The sequence below is a fragment of the Limanda limanda genome, chromosome 13, assembly GCF_963576545.1.
Source record: "Limanda limanda chromosome 13, fLimLim1.1, whole genome shotgun sequence".
NCBI lineage: Eukaryota > Metazoa > Chordata > Actinopteri > Pleuronectiformes > Pleuronectidae > Limanda > Limanda limanda.
This window is the reverse complement of record NC_083648.1, coordinates 5,719,591-5,739,458: the sequence shown is the minus strand read 5'-3', so window position 1 is coordinate 5,739,458 and position 19,868 is coordinate 5,719,591. Positions and strand designations below refer to the sequence as shown.

General features: G+C 43.4%; 1 protein-coding gene across 1 annotated transcript in view; it reads right to left on the bottom strand.

Annotated features, from left to right (window-relative positions):
* st6galnac5a (ST6 (alpha-N-acetyl-neuraminyl-2,3-beta-galactosyl-1,3)-N-acetylgalactosaminide alpha-2,6-sialyltransferase 5a) overlaps window positions 1-19,868 on the bottom strand; it is a 43,679-nt gene that overhangs the window by 5,720 nt on the left and 18,091 nt on the right. Inside the window, exons 3-4 of the mRNA XM_061084570.1 lie at window positions 8,934-9,346; window positions 461-568 (exon numbers count right to left, since the gene is read on the bottom strand). Of these exons, the coding sequence (XP_060940553.1) occupies window positions 461-568; window positions 8,934-9,346 (521 nt within the window). The remainder of the gene's footprint in view (window positions 1-460; window positions 569-8,933; window positions 9,347-19,868) is intronic.

The window sequence follows — 19,868 nt, the reverse complement described above, 5'->3', positions numbered from 1 at the left end:
AATGCCAGAGATATAAATAGTTAGCCAAACAATTGGAATCGTCTGTAAACATATTTTACAATTGATGGATAAATGAATGGAAATAGGCTAGATGAACAGATGAACAATCCTCAATCAGCATGCTAATATATTTCCCCAGTAATATCATCGAAACTTACCTGACTAGTCCTGCACACTACAGCAGGCCTCAATAGCCCTGCTGTAGAGTGAAGGATGCTGGGAGTTATCTGTGCATGTGATGGAAGAATGCACAGTGGAGGGTTGTGCTGCATTCCATACATCAGAGTTTTGAATGATGTTTTTATTGCTCAGCGTTTAATTTGCTTAGTTGTTTTTTTTTCAAAATTCCCCAAATTCCCGAGCTAAACTTCCCATGGAGAGTTTCCGGAAAGTTTACCGGAAACTTTCCACCCTTTTGCAACCCTACTGATGAGCCGATGATGCTGCTCCACTGTCTCACCTGCAGAAGTCCGGGGCGACCATGCCGTACACGTTGATCCTGTCGCACAGCTCCAGGGCGATGGTCATCGTGAACCAGCCGGTGCTCAGCCACGAGTTGGAGATCCTCCTGCAGAGGAAGGGCGGAGAGATGAGAAGAGAAGAGACAGTTAGATGGATTTCACATGTGGGAGAGACCACGACGCTGACAACTCAACCATATTACATTTCTTTTTTTTTGACTGTGATTAACTGGGACGGATAATCAGAAAAGCTCATGTTGGGGTACCACGCCAGAATAAAGATTTCTCTAAATCCAGAGGTCGATATTCCCGGCTGCACGCGAGATCATTCAAATTCCCACACAGCTTCATTAACATGCAGATCCATCCCACATATCGACTGATACAAACGAACCCTGTCAAATAATCAAACCCTTAATCACAAAATAGCCTCGGTCTGCATGTCGAGCACAAAGTCGAAAAGACATATCGAGCTTAAACTTCAGAACCGTCTTCTTCAGCTCAGCAATGTGCTTTAATCAGAGTCTCCTCAGATCTGCATTCAGAAACTTCTCTATCTGTACATGCCCATCAGAGAAGTGGGTCTTATAGCAAAGTTTAAAAAACAAACACTCCAGTCTGAGGCTTTTCCTTGAGAAAGTGTAACATCATTGAAACTTGCATAGTATACTCTTCTCCTCTCATCTCATTATTATATACCAACCCACTGTCCATCCCTTTACTGGCTTTACCCCATGCACAGACTTTGCCACTACATATTCTTATATATTTATATATGTATATATTTTTTGTTTTTTATATATATATATAAATATTTTTTTTTATTGTACTTTCCACTCCAGCAGCACAAGAACACTTTCCTACTGGACACTGACACAATCATATCATTGCATCCCATTCCTGTATCTGTATATATATTCTCCATATGTGATTTATGTATGTATGTCAGTGAGGTGTTTAAGTGTATAAGCTACTGGATGATTTAAATTTCCCTCGGGATTAATGAAGTATCTATCTATCTATCTATCTATCTATCTATCTATCTATCTATCTATCTATCTATCTATCTATCTATCTATCTATCTATCTATCTATCTATCTATCTATCTATCTATCTATCTATCTATCTATCTATCTATCTATCTATCTATCTATCTATCTATCTATCTATCTATCTATCTATCTATCTATCTATCTATCTATCTATCTATCTATCTATCTATCTATCTATCTATCTATCTATCTATCTATCTATCTATCTATCTATCTATCTATCTATCTATCCATCCATCCATCCATCCATCCATCCATCCATCCATCCATCCATCCATCCATCTATCTATCTATCTATCTATCTATCTATCTATCTATCTATCTATCTATCTATCTATCTATCTATCTATCTATCTATTTATCTATCTATCTATCTAGTTTCCAAGGGGCCACACAAAGGTTCTGTGTTGCGATGGAGACGTTTCTGAGACCTTCTCACCACAGCAGGAATCCCTTCTCTCTTTCCGACTGCAGTGTGAAGGATAAGCAGCTAGTGGAAGAATCTTTTCTTAATCAACAACCTCACATTTGTCACATTTCTAGGATCAGTATTTAACTCAAAGCACCAACATGTCGACAAGGCTGCAGAGTCCCATTGAAGAAGAGACAGAAAACCTCCTGAAGCTGCTGATCTGAGGCTCGTTGGCCTGTAGCAGCTCTGATCGCTGCCAGACCCTGTCCAGTGTGTGTGTGTGTGTGTGTGTGTGTGTGTGTGTGTGTGTGTGTAGCTGTTGTGGGCCAAAGCACTTTTAGAACAATCGATATTCATCAAATCAATGTATAAATTAGGAGGTCACACAGCGAGCTAATGCCTCTGGTCTCCCAGCGCTGATTAGACACTTTATCAGCATAAAACTTTCCTCTGTTTCACCTCTTCATAGAGAGAACTTCTCTGCATGTGCCTGAGTTATTCACACAGAGATCTCTCAACCCCCTTAATCCAACTCGCTCCAAGAGCAAATCACCAAGTTTTAAAATAATATCGGTTCAGTGGTATTTTCCGCCAGAGAACAGCCCTGGCGGAGGTGATTAGTGGAAGTGAAAACTGCATTTCAACTGTTTCTCATTTCCCACGGTGTGAGAACATTAAGCGTCCAGCAGGGTACAGATTAGAATCCTTCAGCCGAGTCCCCCTTCCCCCCCCGCTGCACAGCTGAGCCTGGTCTCCAGTGGGATTACGGCTGGTGACCAGTAAATGTTTCCATGCATCAGATATGAGGGCACAAGATGAATGTGTGTAACTCCTGTGACCTTGATTCTAATTGGTCCAACCGGGTCGAGACTGTGACGCTGCAGTTTGCCAACAACCAGCTTCTCACCGCACGGAGAGAGAGATTCAGTGTAGGAGGAAAATAAAAAATCCATAACGCACGGCAATTATATTAAATCATTCATCGTCACGAAACTTAATAATTAAAGATGTAGAAGCACCACAGGCAGTTCTCTAACACCAGTAAATCTCTGCCACATTCATTTAGACGTCCGGAGTTTGACCTTCATGTTGCGTTTTGTACAGAAAACTACACTTTCAGATTATTAGACCTGTCAGACGGCAGAAGAAATAAAGGTTAATGGGGCAGAGGAGAAATAATAATACAAAGATAATTCTGCACCTTGTGAAATGTGTTGTTCGATGAAAGAATCAGAAACTTGAGGCTGGATCTAATGTCAGAGGATCAATTCAGTCTTGTTGTTGAGATACTGGAGTTTGGACCAACGTGGATAACAGTGATGTTTCACTTCCAAGTGGGTGTTCAATACTTAAAACAACACTTTGGTACTTTAGTTCACAATCATAGTTTTCCTTTGGTCCAGGAAATCCACTCATGATCTACAGGGTTTGTCCCTTGATGGTCGCCAGTGGTCAAACTCTCGCTGTTTCATCAAACCAACTCTTTATCCACTGAGAAACAAAAGCCAGGCCTCAGAAGAAACGTCTTGACAGGAAGAAGCAGGCGAGCACGTGGACGCCCGGCTCTCCTCCAGCGGATCAGGATGACACACTGCGAGTGGAGGGGGGGGTTTGCCTGCTTGTTTGAAAACAACAGGGAGAGAGAGCGGAGCAGTGGGGATTCAAATCAGTCCCAAAAAGTCCTGATTAGCATTTGTGTTGTGAACCTTTCCCCCCCGCTCGGGGACGGAGGGATGGAAACACATCTTCCTGCAGCGTCGAAATGTGACCAGACTGTTCAAAAGGATTTCAGTGTAATCAGAGAAATGTACTTTAATGTGCTGGGATGGCAAAGCTTTGTGTTCCCACCTCTGGGTACGTTAAGCCGAACCCCTTTGGTCCAAAGTGAAATATCTGCAAAAACAAGAAGTTGATTTCTATGAGATTTAATTGAATTTAACATTTCTCATGGTCCCTGGTTGAAATAATTATATTTAGCACAGAGGTCGCCACAGGTTCAGACGGTTTCTACATGTGAAACATCGACTCAGATCCAACGTGCATGAATGAACTCTGACAGGAAGGAATCCCGTCCAACAGGAGCACGAGGACATCGAGACCAAATCCAAACGTGACTCACACACACACAGAGAGAGAGAGAGAGAGAACAACCACAGCAGAATCCTCAGCGCTTCACCAGCAGCTGCAGGCGTCAAAGAAGAAAACACATTTTTCTCCTGCAATTATCTTGCCGAGTTCGCATTGACCCAGATATGAGACGTATTGACACACAGACCTCAGACCTGCAGCAGGAGAACAGATCTGGACCTGGAGCCATCAGAGCGATTTAACATCCTGGGCCTGACAGCGCTGGCAGCTGGAGTCCTGGTTACTGGGATGGGAGTGAATCACTGGAATCTCTGGTTTGCTTCTTGACATTTTACATATTCGGCCTAAATCACCGTCAGCTTTCAGACTGAAGAACAAAATGGCTGCTTGGTCTCTAAATTTAGAGTTTCCATTAAAACTCAAAGACTAAATTCTGGTTTGTCTCCTCATCTGTAACATAAATGTCACAATTTACTAAACAATACGTGGTGAATATGAGGATTTATTAGCATTTAGCATAACTTGTCCCACTTGACTCAAATAAAATGGCAGATGTTGATTTATTGGGGTCAGTTAACCGTTCTGGACAGTTTGACTCCAGTGGTTATTAAGTGATTTAAGGAAATAAGCAAACTCCTCCCTCCCTGTGTTACTCCTCCCTGCTCCGACCTTTAATAAAACACCGTCTTTTACTGGATGTGTCAAATTATCTGCTCCTGTTGTTTTGCCAAATCTCGCGAATCAATCACTCCTCACCGGCTGAGTGACGCCCTGATGAATAGTGACAATGCACTTTTGTGCGACTTTCCTCTTTATTAGAGTCTGTTGGTGCAACAAACAGCCGAAGTGATTCTATCGCTGATGACGCACCGGCTTCTCATTTTCATTTAATTAAGACAGGACCCAGGTTGTCTGGAACACGTTGATTTGTTGTGATATGCAAACACTGGACACACACACACAAACACACACACACACGCGCACACACACTTTGCAAATTGGAAAACTTTCAAAGTTCAGAGCACAGCGTTTTGCCATCAGGCAATCAGTGGTGTGTGTGTGGAGGTCTTAGTCTGAGTCATGCAGCTAATCTCACATAAGAAGCCCTCTTCATTTCCTTGTTTATGAACATGCCGGTGAATAATGTGGCGTGAAATGTCGAGCTCCCGGCTCCAGTGGCTGTCGTCTCATAAGCCGGGCCTGGGATCCAGCTGGGAGCCGGAGGACGGGCTGATCCCTGTGAAGGAGGCGGAGCTGCTGCTCATGTTTGCACACTTCTGTTCGGTAAATCTTGCAAAAGTGACGATTTGAAGAGCAGCTCAACTGTGTGAGTCCTTCAAAATCGGATTTTCAATTTGTAAATCAGATCGTTTCAAAAAATCATTTGACACACAAAAGAAGAATCGAGAGTCCTCTCGTCGTCTGGTTCCTCTTTCACAGAAACAAATAGTTCTTGATAATATAACAAATTGAATACTTGATGAAATTAGTGGACTATTTAAGGAATAAAGCTGCAATTAAAAGGAGCAGCTGATTAGAGAGGAGGCTGCTGCTGTGTTTGTAAAGAGCAGGAGAAAAGTCACGGAGCTCATTAGAACGGTTGTTACACGACTGCTGGGAGCTAAAGGTCACATGAGTTCAGGCTGAAACACCTGTTGAACATCATTATCAGTGCACGGGGAAAACACCCACACACACACACACACACATAGAGAGACACACACACACACACACACTCGACTTGTTCAACCTGAGTGACTCCAGCGATTAGAGGTTGTTGGATGATTATTTGATGTTTTTCTGATTTAACGACCTTCACTCTTTCCCAAGGTCGTCTGCATCTGTCACCGTCTGATCCCGGCTCCCGTGTCTGTTGCATCACTTTTGTGTTTTGTTCCTCAGGGTGAGACGGGCGAGAGTGAAGCTGCTTCTCCCTCGTGTGTCTCTCTGAGGCACATTCCTTTCAACCACAGTCCCTTTAACACACATCTCCTCTGAATCCTCCACCGGCTGAAAACTCTCTCCTCTGTAGATTTGGTTTCATTTTGACTCCAATTTGCCCAATTTTCTAGTATTTTCCTTCTCGGGGTTGTTGGCAATTTCAGAGTTTTATTACTTTATTATAAAGCAAGAGATTTTGAGAAAAAAATAAAGAGTGGAGAAGAGGTTTGTGTGCACATTACCATTCAAATAAAGTGCACATTCAATTTCCAATCCAGAGGAATATAATAAGTATTAATTGGTGTTATGTGTATAGATATATATTTGGTTCACATATCAGCCAATTCACCAAAATGAATAAACAGCTGGTGGACCCAATTATCTAGTCCAATTAATTAAGTAAAATTAATTAAAATCCTCCCCACCCCTAGTCCCCTAGTCTATTTTTTTATTGCATGTATTAATATGAGGAGTGATAAAGTCTTCTCATTGGTTTTATTTTCATTTAGTTTTTTTTAAGACTCTACTGTTTTTCAAATCTGCCAAAAGCATGAAAACTTTATTGGTGATATCTTGTTTTCCAAATCACACATTTCTCTTTTTTATTAGTTTATTAAATCGAAATATTAGGGATTTTTTCAGCACAGGTTTGCCGAGCTTCAACCTGAGCAGCGGTGGTATCAGCCAGGGTAAGTGGAGAAAACATGTGCGGGGGGGAAGGGGGGTGTACGACCTTTAAAGGTTACTCTCTTGACTCTCTTCAGATCCTAAATGTAATTCTTGGAGCTCTGATGAACACAAGCCCTGGTGTCAGAGTTTCAAGTTTCAATAAGACGAGACCTGGGCCCTGGTCGCTCTGGACCTTCGGACTTTATACAATATATATAAACTGACCCTGCAATTTATAAATATAACAAATAAAAAAACACATACTCTGGCTCTATTTGCTTTCAGGTCACGGTCAAGGAGAAACCCACACAGCTGTTAGGTGTCATCACAGACGAGTCTCATGGTGACTGTCAAAAAAAAAACCCTGACATGTGTGTGATACATAATTTAGTGTGACCCTCAAAGGATGATCTAACAATTGAAATGTCCCTCGACAGGTCCTTGAAAGGTTCTGCACCACGGCTCTGGATCCGTTTCATCCCCGGTTGATGCTGATGAATCTGTCTCTGAGCTGAGGAGTCTCTTCTTTTACAAACATTAAAGAAAACACCTATATTTAATAGATTTACTGTTTAAGGGATCAACCCTGTGACATGGTGGTGGCAGAATGAGTTGGACCATGTAACTCAAACAGTTTCCTCCTGCAAACCAAACCAGGACTCTGTACCCAGTAAAAACCAGTGCTCCACAGTGGAGCTGCTGGTGATTATCATAATGCATTACACAAACACAAAGCGCTGAATGGAAAAAAGAACATTCCAGAATCTCATTTGCCTTTAATCACCAGCGGAAGCTCATTCCTGCTCGGCAATTTCACACCGGGGATGCGGAGGGCTACCTGCTCTCCATTGCTCCTCCGCCAGCGTGATTAAAATGGGTGGATGTAGCATCACCCCCCCCCCCACCACCATCTTAATTACCTTCACTGAAATGGCATAACCCATAATTACAATTACATGCTTGCAGGGCTGTCGATCACACAGTTGATTGCCCAGGAACTCTACGCTTCTAATGCCGTTCTCCCACAGGATCCCAATCCGTAAAGACAACGGGAGTAGTTTTAGATATTAGGGGAAGAATTCTGTGTTTTCCTGAAGGTGCAGCACATTTTGAACGCTGGTGGCGTATTCTAAACTTTGCTCAAACCTTGGAGAGATACAGATTTAATGGATTTGGGGTCTTATTCCTCTTTTTCTAATAAGCTCCACTGAGCAGAAATGACCAGAAGCTGCTCGCTCACTGTGAACATGTATTCACCATGACCGGAGGGGCAGATTCTGAAGGATGGATTTCTGAGCTTTTCTCCAAATCCTCTATTCTGCAATTCTCCCCCTGACACGTATCTGAAGCTGGAGACAGATTCAGTCACAAAGGCTCCGACGCCACGAGGGAAAGACCGACACTGTGCATGTGTAGATGTGAGGTTGTGTTTTCATCGAGCTCTAATAATGCCGGGGCTGAGAACTCCATCTCTTGAGTCCTTTGACCCTGTTCAGCTCGGAAGACGCTGTTGCAGGAGCAGAAACTTCAAACCTGAGATCACTCTGATTAGGGACGGGAATCAGCAGGGACCTCCCGATACGATACTATCACGATACTTAGGTGGGGATACGATATGTATTGCGATTTCTGTGGGTATTGCGATTCGATATTACGATTTCCTGGGATTTCTTTTGGTTATTTTTTTTTTTTTTAAATACTGGACCATGAAAAAATGTTGAATCATTCCTTCAAATACAACACAGTCAAATTCACTTAGAGCTTTTATTTCAAATATTAACATTAACTTAAAGACTGCCGGGCAGCCAATCGAGAAAATAAATAAAAATGTGCCCTATTATTGTATAGCCCCTGTCAACTGCACACAAACTGACAGATTAAGAAATGTAAGCCACTTAGGCTACTTTTAAACGATAAGTAAAAGGTAAATTAAATAGAATGAATAAAAGTTTACTTAAAATATACACTTTGAAATAAACAAGAAGTAGGCTATTGTTGTCTGCATGTAGGCGATGCAAAGCTAGTGCTTGGGTATGTTTAGATTCTTGTGCAAAAACAAGAGCTGGTCAACATGCTCTGGGGTGATGTTGCTCCCCCAATACATCCTAATCCCAATCCCAATATATCCCAATCCCCAATTTATCCCCCCGTATAAACCAATAAATATGTTGGGAGGCAGCATATCGATTTAAAATCGTCATTCACAAGAATCGCGATTTGTAACTGAATCGATTTTCCCCCCATCCCTAAATCTGATCCTAGAACCACTGAATTCCCAGTATTACAAAGCATCGGAGCAGCCACTTCACCTGTCTTTGCCCGTCTCCTTCTTGAAGAGCTCGTCAAACTGCAGCATCTTCTGCCAGGAGATGATGTAGACCTTGAGCTTGGGCAGCACCTGGTTCATCAGCCGCAGGTTGTTGTACACCAGGCCCTTCCCGTCCCGCCTCATGTAGCTGCTCGGGCCCCAGAAGACGAACACCGTGTCCTGGCTGGCGTTGAGCAGCTCGTGGCGGCTCCGCAGCACCCTCTGCATGCTGGAGTGAGCGATGACACGCAGGGAGGTGCGGCGGCCCACGTCGCGGGCGAACCCCCGGGCGGTGGGGGCGTCGTTCATACGGATGACGCACTCGGCCCGGTCGATCTCTTCACCCCTCCCGCCTCCCAGGAGGTGACCGGAGCTGGTCACCAGGGCGCAGGTCCGGCAGTGCATCTGCAGAGGCTGATCGAAGCAGCAGGGGAGAGAGAAACAAGGAATAAGTCAACACAGAAGAAAAATACACTTAAATATAGCTTCTGCACATCCAAATATTTGCCTGCCTGATCCCTGGAGGAGGCACCGGCAGCGCTGCCAGGAGGATTTCTATGTTGGCTTTGCTTCATATTCATAATAAAAAACCCACAGACTTTTTTTTTTTCAGAAGTCAAAAATGCTCAGAAAGTTGTGTTTATCCCCGGTTTATACAGAATATGCAAAGGCAGACAGAAACGCACACCTGAGGGAACTTTGGGGGAAAAGCTTCACTGTGTGTTTGAGGCAGAAAATGCTTTGCTGACAAATGGAACCCGACGGAGCCTCCTGGGTGCGTGTAGCTTGTCATATCGCTTTGTGATTGGTAGAAACCCCGAGGTCTTCCAAAAAATTCACCTTAAATCTTTCTCCAGCTCGCACACAACAGAGGAGAGTGTGTGTGTGTGTGTGTGTGTGTGTTTACCTCCAGAACTACAGCTTACATTTCATCTGGATGCTTATTAAATATGAAGCTATAAAGTATTTAGCATAGAATTTACTGCCCGATGCATCAGGAACATCACACTGATTCCAAAGAGCCTCTGTTTGCTCAGTTCTCTGTAGCATGATGGTGAAAACTGGTCAACACATCACATCTTCTCTGCAGATTTGTCTGCTGCACATTCAGGTCGTCCATCTCCTGTTGCACCAGATTCAAAGCTATGTTTTTGGAATCAGATCTGGTGACTGGGAAGTTCACCGATCTCATTCTGAAATGCCTTTCTGCTCACAGCTCCCAGTTGTAAAACATTGCTTATCTGAGTTACCGTAGTTTTTCTATCAGCCCTGGCCAGTCTGGTCATTCTCCCCTGACCTCTATTACTAACTCTACGTCTCCATCTGCACAGCTGCTGCTGCTCAGGATGGATTTATATATTTATGTTCTGCACCGTTCTGAGTCAAACCTCTGGAGCCTGATGTGAATGGAGAAGATCGGTTTCAGAAATAGTCGAATCAGCACAAACATCCCATGAAAAATCCATCATGAGGTTTGAACTGAACATTAACTGAAGCTGCTGATCGGATCATGTTATACTGATAATACTATAACACTGGATATATGATGAATATAAGAATTAAATCCCTGCAAATCCTTTCCTATAAAATAGACGTACTATCATGTATGGTGATTAGAAAGGAATAATCAATGCATCAAAATTTATTTGAAATAATAAAAACAACATGAGATAATCCCAGAAGATGAATATGACATCCTCACTGATTACCCAGGGAGTTATTCATTGATCTTCATGAAATAAATCAGGCATATTTAGGGGACTGATTTCTGTGATAATGTTTATTTTGTGCAGCTTTTCTGCTTTAACTTAGTTGGATAGGCGATTGTATGCTATTCTAGTTGAGTTATAATTTATCATTTTATGCAAAAAAGCCAAAAAGTCCTCTGAGAAAACAATCGTTAAAGGAAAACCAGACCCGTAGAGTCAGATTTGTGGCTGTTGTTGTTTATTCAGTTGTATTTTAGGTCTCACATTTGTACATCCGAGTTGTGGTTCATTAAGTTTGTGACCTCCTTTGCAGCAGGATCATTAACACAGACCTATTTGTGTTGTGTTAAACTGCTCTGTTTGTTTGTGTGTGTGTGTGTGTTTGTGTGAGGCTCCTGCACACAAACATGGTTGTGTGTGCATCATGTGGGTGTGTCTGGGTTTTTCCGTGCCTGCACACAAACCCCTGCACTGAAAAATCAATGACACACAAACCAGGACTGCAGAACTCCGTAATGTGCCTTGAAATCCCCCCCAGCAGAAATATGCTGGTTATTTATGGTCTTATAGCAAAAACAAATTTACATTTTCATGGCATTAACAAGAACAAATGATTATAGCAGCATGTGTGTGTGTGTGTATGTGTGTGTTTGTGTGTGTGGAGTTGGAAGTTGTGTCATTATCATTCTCATCTGCTGACTTTGACTTAGTGGCAGATTACCAGCAGAACAGCCTCATCTGGTTAATGAGTCTTCAAGGAGCAGGAGGGGAGGAGACGGGAGGGAGGGAGGGAGAGAGAGGGAGACAGACTGAAGAAAAGGAGGAGTGACAGAAGTGATACAAACAATACAAAAGAAAGGATGGAGAGAGAGATATTTATATATATATATAAAGGCGGTGAGAGCCACCTCTGTGCCACAGTGTTTGATGAAATGTTGCGCTAATGAGGTCCTGGCGGTTTACACCATCACCAGCAGCAGCGGTATCATCCATTCCTCCGCTCTCCCCCTCTCTCCCCCTGCCTCTCCCCCCGGTCTCCCTCTCCCTCTCCCACCTGGCAGCGCCTTGACAGCCAATCTGGCAGCAGAGCTACGGCACCAGTGGAGCAGGTCAGAAATCCCATTTTCTCACAGGGGCTTTTAAGTGGCTCCACAGACCCTGTTCTCTCTTCCTCTGTCTCACGGAGAATTTAAGTGGGTCTTTGCCGGCCAGAATTGGCCTCTTCAGGCAGCTCGGTCAGGCTATTACCAAGGAACGGGCCGGATGGTCTGGAGAAGGCTCTCCATTCCAGACAGAATGATGTGACCCGTCCAACATGGCGGCTCGGGTCGAGGCGATGGAGTCGAGGTCGAGGCCGTTCGAGAGAAGCCAGCGTTTCCTCAGCAGCGGCTCGGAGAGAGATTCCTAAAAACTCACATTTGTCCTCAACAAACCTCCCAGGAAAACCGTGCTCTGCTCAATGATTCATGCAATAAATGGTTCATAAGACACATCTATCATTTATGTGTTTGGAACCGCTGGCTTTGTTCTTTCCAAAAACGGAGGAAAAATACCTTTGATCAAAATGAAAAGATCTTCCACATCTAAACTGTGAGTGTTGAGTCTTTTTATTTTGGATTTAATTTATATTTAATTCAGCAGTTTGTCTCGTTACGTCACACGAGCTTTGAACTAGATGATTTCTCCAGATAAATAATAGAGTGTGATTACTGCTGGGCTTCTTCTTTTCTTACTGGAGGTTTTAAAAATAGATATAAGGAGGAAAATAAAATTACAGTTATCAGGAAATGTTCTTAAGGAGCAATTTTCCGTGGTGTTGTAAACCAATTATCACCAGGGAACAGGATTCTGTGTTTCTTCTACAGATGGAGTGAAGCATGGATTCATAGACAGAGTGAGAGGGAGATTTATCTATTACTTTCCTCTCTTGCAGTTGTTGTGTGTGTACAGTGGTGAAAAGTAACTGAATACATTTACTCAAGTAATATACAATGTTTATCAAGTACAGTATTTATGCTACACTTGATGATTCTACTCCACTACACTTCAGAGGTTAATAGTATCAAGTAAAACATATTAAAACAAAAAAAAATGACTAGCCAAAAAGTTTGTGAGCTGTTTGTCGACTTTGTTGCAGATTATTTCAAATAACTAATCAAAGAACTAAATGCTTTAGTTCTAGATTCTTGTTTGAAGATGTCTTTTAAATGTTTTGCCCCAGTATTGATGAACATATAAACTTAACCCCTTGTAGACGAATGTCGCGAATTCGCCTCAAACCCCATTCCTGTCTCTTTATCCCACTAATGCCTGATGGTGCAAATTCTACACACACCAAGAACGTATTGGAAGTACTCTGCCGCCATCTAAGGGTCGGAGTGGAAAATACTCACTAGCCTCTTGGGACTGTGCAGCAAAGTTATTTTGAGATCTTAAGCTGTATTTGAAATAGTGTGATGATGGAATAGAAATGATTGTACAGAAACATATGTTGTGATTCATTTTAAAGCAAAAACAGCATCAATATAATAATCTACATACCAGAGACTGGAAAATTTGTTAAATTACGGTTATACCCCATTATCCCTAATGTCTCTAATTTGCCTCATACCCTGAATTTATATCTATTGTATATGCTATGTTGAAATTAACAATCTCCACATAATTTAGCGTCAGTATGACAGCCAAAATCACAAATTTTTTTTTTTTATATAATTGGAAATTAATTCAGGCAATAAGGGGTTACAATGAGCTCAACTTCATTTTCCCGTTTCCCAGTGAGATCCTCGGCCTCAGAGAGATGAAGAGTAACCTTGTCCCACTTGTGGCAAACACCAGGAGCCTGCCCTGGTTCCATTAGGCCCGTCCATCCATCCACCGTGGCCTAGTAAAGAACAAAACCTCCAACACGCCGACAGGAAACCGCCGGTCGCATCTGCCCTGACATTGAGGTCCCGCCCTCTTTCTGTTTCCTCATTCCGTCGGCACCTGAAGCTTCCTCTGCGTGAGCTCGTCCTTCATCATCGAGCGTCATGAACCATCGCCGCCCGCCTGACTCCCTGACCCGGGGAACACATGGCTGTCTGAGCCGAGGGGATTAACCTTGAGAGATAGTGGGAGGCGGTATCCTTGAGAGAGGAGGGCAACAGGGTGGGCGGGGGTGACAAGATGGACTCTGGGTTTGTCTATTCAAGTGGAGAGTAAAGATGGTGTTTTGCCATTTAAATAGTTTCTCCAGTGTCATGAGGCTGTTTGGGAGAAATCAGAAGCCCGTGATTACTGAGCGGCGCCCGGAGCCTGTGTGGTCGAGTGTGTAATTAAACCACAGGGGAGGAGTCAAAGCCCTGGAGGAACTCACACATAATCACACCTCGTTACCATGGGATCCTAATTGGGAAAGGTCGTGCAGTTCGGCTTCGGCTTGATTGGCTTCGTGGTCAGACCTCTTCACCGCCCATGGGTGACACGGGCAATAATTGGTGGTTAAAATGAAATCAGCTTCACTTCCTCACCCTGCACCACCCCCCCCCCTCTCCCCCCTCCCTCCTTCCCTTCTCGCCCCCCTGAGGAAGAAGCCATACTTACGCTGCAGTGAACCTTTACGCTCGATGCCATACTCCTCCTGAGTGGAGAAATAGCGATTGCGTGTTGTTATTGATTTCGTGTGGACCAATGCAGAGGGATGGAGTAGGGGGGGGGAGTGAGGGGGGGGCTTAGTGAGGACGCTGGGTCTCTTCAAGGAAGCGAAATGGAGGATCTGGCTGGTAAACGTGAGCGTGGAGAGGCGGCGATCCTCCGGCCCAGCAGGTCGTTGTCTGGCTGTCTCGTATCGCCCCGGAGATACCACAACCCCCCCCCCCCCCCCAGGACGACCTTTAGGCTTGTCAAAGAAATCGTTGTTTTCTATATCCTCCTCGGAGAGACGGCTTCCAGCCACGGTCAGAGAGCAACAGAGGCTGGAGGCACCTTGCAGGGTTTTAAAAAAAAAAAAAAACGAAAAAACAAGGGGAAACTCTGACCTTATGTATATTTAAACTCTCTGCTGCTGAATGCCAAATGTTATGAATTCAGCTTTTGTCCTTCATGGGCCATCGGTGACTGATGGGTCATATGTTCTCGTGTTCTACATGGGTGAGAAAAGCAGAGCAGCAGCACAGACACAGCCTGTAGAACTGCAACATAAACACAAACGATAGAATCGAGACCAAAGCTCGATGTTTATTTGACGCCAGGTTTTGATAGATCCGTATCAACGTTAATGGTAATTCATCCGATATCAATCCATTATCTGTACTGACTAGATATTTAGGGTCTTGGAAAGTGGCGGGGTTCACCCTGGACACGTCACCAGTCCATGACAGATCAGAAATACAGAGAGATGGTCACTACGCACCAATAGAAGAAGAGTCACTGGATCACCATAGTCATGAAGTGTTCTCTGGAAACCATGAATTTCTGCAAATATCTTAGAGTTTTCCCACAAGGTTCACTTTATCTATGGAAGGAGCTGATCTACCCACAGTAGAAGCGATCTATCGATGTTATGCCGAGTTCTGCCGCCTGCAGAGGATGGTAAAGACTTTATGGATGTTTTGATTGGCTTTGAAAGTGGAGAGAGAGAGGGACAAAGATCGCTGCACACAACTCTACAATGAAGCAAACGGTCAAAACAGATATTTCACATTTTAATGAGAAGTGGATCATTATGAAACTGTGGTAAATTTTGAGCTGGACCAAAGCAACTGACAGAGCAACTGACCATGATCCATGACCCCTTGCCACAGTGTTTGATGAAATGTTGCGCTAATAAGGTCCTGGCGGTTTACACCATCAATGTCAATGGTCCCAATAGAAGAAGAGTCACTGGATCACCATAGTCAGGACTTGTTCTCTGGAAACCTTGAATTTCTGCACAAAATGTACAGTTCTACTGTGGTGTTACCCACAGTAGAAGCAATCTACCGATATTATGCCGAGTTCTGCTGCCTGAAGAGCTCGGTAAAGACTTAATGGATGTTTTGATTGGCTTTGAAAGTGGAGAGAGAGAGTGACAAAGATCGCTGCACACAACTCTACGATGAAGCAAACGGTCAAAACAGATATTTCACATTTTAATGAGAAGTGGATCATTATGAAACTGTGGTAAATTTGAGACTGGACCAAAGCAACTCCCCTTGCACGGCTAAAGATCTTCAACAGCAAATGAAAGCTGGAGCCACAAATACAACAATCTGTTTAATAAGCAAATAAATCGAACCACAATCTTCTGACAAGCTTCATGGTTCTAATTGTGTTGTAAAGTTAAAACCCATCTCACTGGGACTCAGCGACTGTATCTGCTGCGCCGCTGAGTTATTTCTCCACTCGTTATATTTGCATGTAAAAAAGAACCATTAAAAAAACACTCTACAATCAGATAAAGGGACAAAAATGCCCCGTGGAAAAAGTTAATTTCTTCGGCTGCTCCCTGCTGCGAGAGCCCAAATGTGCAATTTATGATATGAGATGATTAAAAGAGAGAAAGGAGAGGTGGCGTAGTAAGGGGGGGTGGGGGTGGTGGAAGGAGAAATACAGGGATATAAAGAGTGAAAGAGCGAATGAATAGAAAATAAAAAAGAAACAAATTTAAGGTCGATGGCGGCGGAGGGAGAATGGGAACGAGCTGAAAGAGCACGGTGAGCAATTAGAGATAAAAACTCAACTGCGGTGGTGGAAGAATCAAACCTGTTCTATTGGGCTGATGAGCATTAGGGACACACACACACACACACACACACACACACACACTTACACACAATGACTCACACACTGACTCACACACACTGGCAGTTGAGTGCTGCAGGGCAGAGTCAGTGGAGGAAGTCTTGTTTGGAGCTGTGTGTCCTGCAGGCACGTTTGACCAGTCATTAGAGAGAGCTGCTGAGGACTAATGAAGACAAGGAGACGAGAAGGAGGACAAGGAGGACGAGGAGGAGGGAGAGAGAGGGAGTGGATCTGGAAACACTGGCCATTAGGGACTGGAGCGGTCAGCAGTCCTGCACCAGGTCCTGCTGCTCCGAGGCTCTGGTCTTAATTAGGGCAGAGTTTCCTCTGAGCACCTGGAGCAGACGGGGTTTTTGATGGAGGGCAATTATCTAAAAACCACATCTGACCCAAAAAGAAGTGAATGAAAGGTCATTGACGGAGGTTGATAGTCTGTGTTTTGTTGGGGGGGGACGATGGAGTTAGGAGGACACTGGTCGAAACAAGAGCTGATATCATCAAGTGCGTTTGAAGAAGAGGAGGAGAGATAGGCAGCGGAGCTCTGATCTTCAAAGCCGGCAGGAGTGTAAAGAGGGCTCTTCACTCTGTGTGTGTCTGTCTGTGTGTGTCTGTCTGTGTGTGTGTCTGTCTGTCTGTGTGTGTGTGTCTGTGTGTGAGTGTGTCTGCACGTTTATGATCAAAGTAAAAGTGCACAGCCATTGGAGATGGATGCAACAGTTTAGAGGACATCACACTGAGTCTCTCTCTCACAGACCCACACACCCACACACACACACACACCCACCCACCCACACACACACACACACACACACACACACACACACACACACACACACACACTGCAGCAAAATACCATCTGCAACTTTTGAGGAACAACTGCATTGACAATTAAATTCACAACCAGAAGAATTCAAAGACAAATAATTAGAGCTTCCTGACAAGAGTGTTTTTGTTCGTTTAAGGATGATGACAGATGAGGAAAGATGTTCACACCTAGTGACAAAAACATTGACGAGTCTAAAAGCTGAATAAAAATTACGTGTAAAACAAAAGCAGCTTGGATACAGCTCTCACCGTTAGCTCTTTAAAACCAGGTTGACAAATTGACGTCTCTCCAGTCAAATCAATGTCTAAAGGAGACAGAGTTCTCTTTGCAGTGAGTCGTCCACAGAGACAGGAACAGTGATGCATTCGCTAATGGATCTTGAACCTTGTTTTTAATTTCCAATGGGAGAAATCAATGGTCACAGAGCTGAACTACAACCGATCGCAGCAGTGAAATGTGAGACGCAGATTACAGAGTGCAAACAGAACACAGAGAGTAGCTCTTGCTCTCAGCAGCAAAAGTTGATCTAACACAATCAGACTGATTGATGGATGGAAACCCAAGGGGAAGTAAAAGAGAGAGGCAGCCGTCAGTTAATTAAGAAGTTACACTAGAAAGAGCAGTCAGTGAAGCACAAAGCAACAGTTCCCTTGAATTCAATCAAGCACCAAACTGCACCAACTCATCCTGTAAATATGACTCTTCTTTTAATTTCATTAAAATCCCACAAATTGTTCAGTCAAAATGTTCCAAAAAAAAGGCCCTTGTACTGTTAACGAAAGTGAAAGAGAAATCATCCCACCGAAATGTAATTAGTTCTGTCTTGGAAATCCATTTAGTAATTTTTGCGTGATCCTGCTGCCAAAAGAAACAACCACCAGGACCAAGGGTGAACACATAACTCCTCTGGCAGAGATAAAACTGGAATTCAACAGTCGAGCTTCGTGAATGTTTTACACAAACAACAGTCGTTTCTATCTGTGGCCTCATGGGGTCAAATACTGCTTCTGATCATTTGTTCATGTAACAAGCGGCTTCCCCTGGTCGCAGGAATCACACTAAACTACATCACCGTCCTTAAAATAAAACATATGATCATTGCACCTCCAAAAACACAAACTTTTCACGAGCTCATAATAGACTGTCCTATTTATGTTAAGCAGTAAAGACCTGGGGCGATGTTATTCCACTGCAAGAAGAATTAATGAGTACGACTGAACCACCAGTGCATTCATCATCTTTACCGCTGATCTTTATCTTCTCCCTGCTGACATCGGGCGAGAGCAGAGAACCCACAGAGACACAGGGAGGAGGAGTTCAAACCCAGAACCTGAACAGATCCAACAGATCTTATATCTCTTCATCAGGAGCAGCTTCAGCCACAGACTCATTCAACCCCCCCGCTGCTCTAAGGAACGATACAGGAAATCATTCCTTCCAACCGCAATGAGACTGTACAACTCCTCTCCCTCTGTCAGAGCCACCATCACAGAACTGCACTAAATAGACCTGTCTCCTTGCACTGTGTACCCTGTACAACACTCCAATCCATATACACTTACTTCACATCATATGTGATATGTGTTAATATAAACCATATTGATATTATATATCATTTTATACAATAATATTGTCTTTTGCACACTGTCTAACAATAACATTACCATCATATCATCAGTACTATTACCATCATCTTGCCACTGCACCTTATCTACCTATTTATCTTGTGTTTCTGTTTTTATTCTTTCTACCTCAATATTTTTTATTTTATTCTATTGTATTGCATTTTATTTTATTCAAATATACCGGCTGCTATGACGACTTAATTTCCCTTCGGGGATGAATAAAGAAATCTATCTATCCATCTATCTATCTATCTATCTATCTATCTATCTATCTATCTATCTATCTATCTATCTATCTATCTATCTATCTATCTATCTATCTATCTATCTATCTATCTATCTATCTATCTATCTATCTATCTATCTATCTATCTATCTATCTATCTATCTATCTATCTATCTATCTATCTATCTTCATTCTTATTTTTGTAACTGGGAAAAAACCCAAGAGAAAAACCAGAGAACATCAGAAATCGAGTTGTATGATCATCTCCGTGCTTGAACACACGGACTGCACTTCAGATACAGGTGTTGTTATTATTGTGTCCACCCTCATTGAATCCCCGGCTTGTTTTCTGTCTCTCATTCATCTCCTATAATCAGAAATGCCCTCGACTCCCAAACCTCTGCAGCTGGTGTGCAGCCCTGAGGCCGAGACTCTGCGTCATTAAACCAGAACTCTCCTCACCGCCTGCAGAGGAAAGGTGAAAGGAAACCGTGCTTCACCTTGTTCCTTTCACCCCTCTCTCTTTCCTCCTGGATTAAACCTGAACCTCATCCTCCTCTTCTTCCTCCTCACCTTCGCCCGGTGTGGGTGACCCGGAGAAAAGAACAAAACAAAAGCTCCTCTCGCTGTGAGTTTTCTATTAGTATGAGAAGCTGGAAGGATCGGACCCGACAGGCCGACGTGTCAGAGAGCGTGGAGACAATGGGGGTTTCAGCTTGTTGCAACACAAACTTCTTTGGTTTAATTGGCTCCAGATCTGACTCGGAGTCGCAGGTTCAGCTTCTGA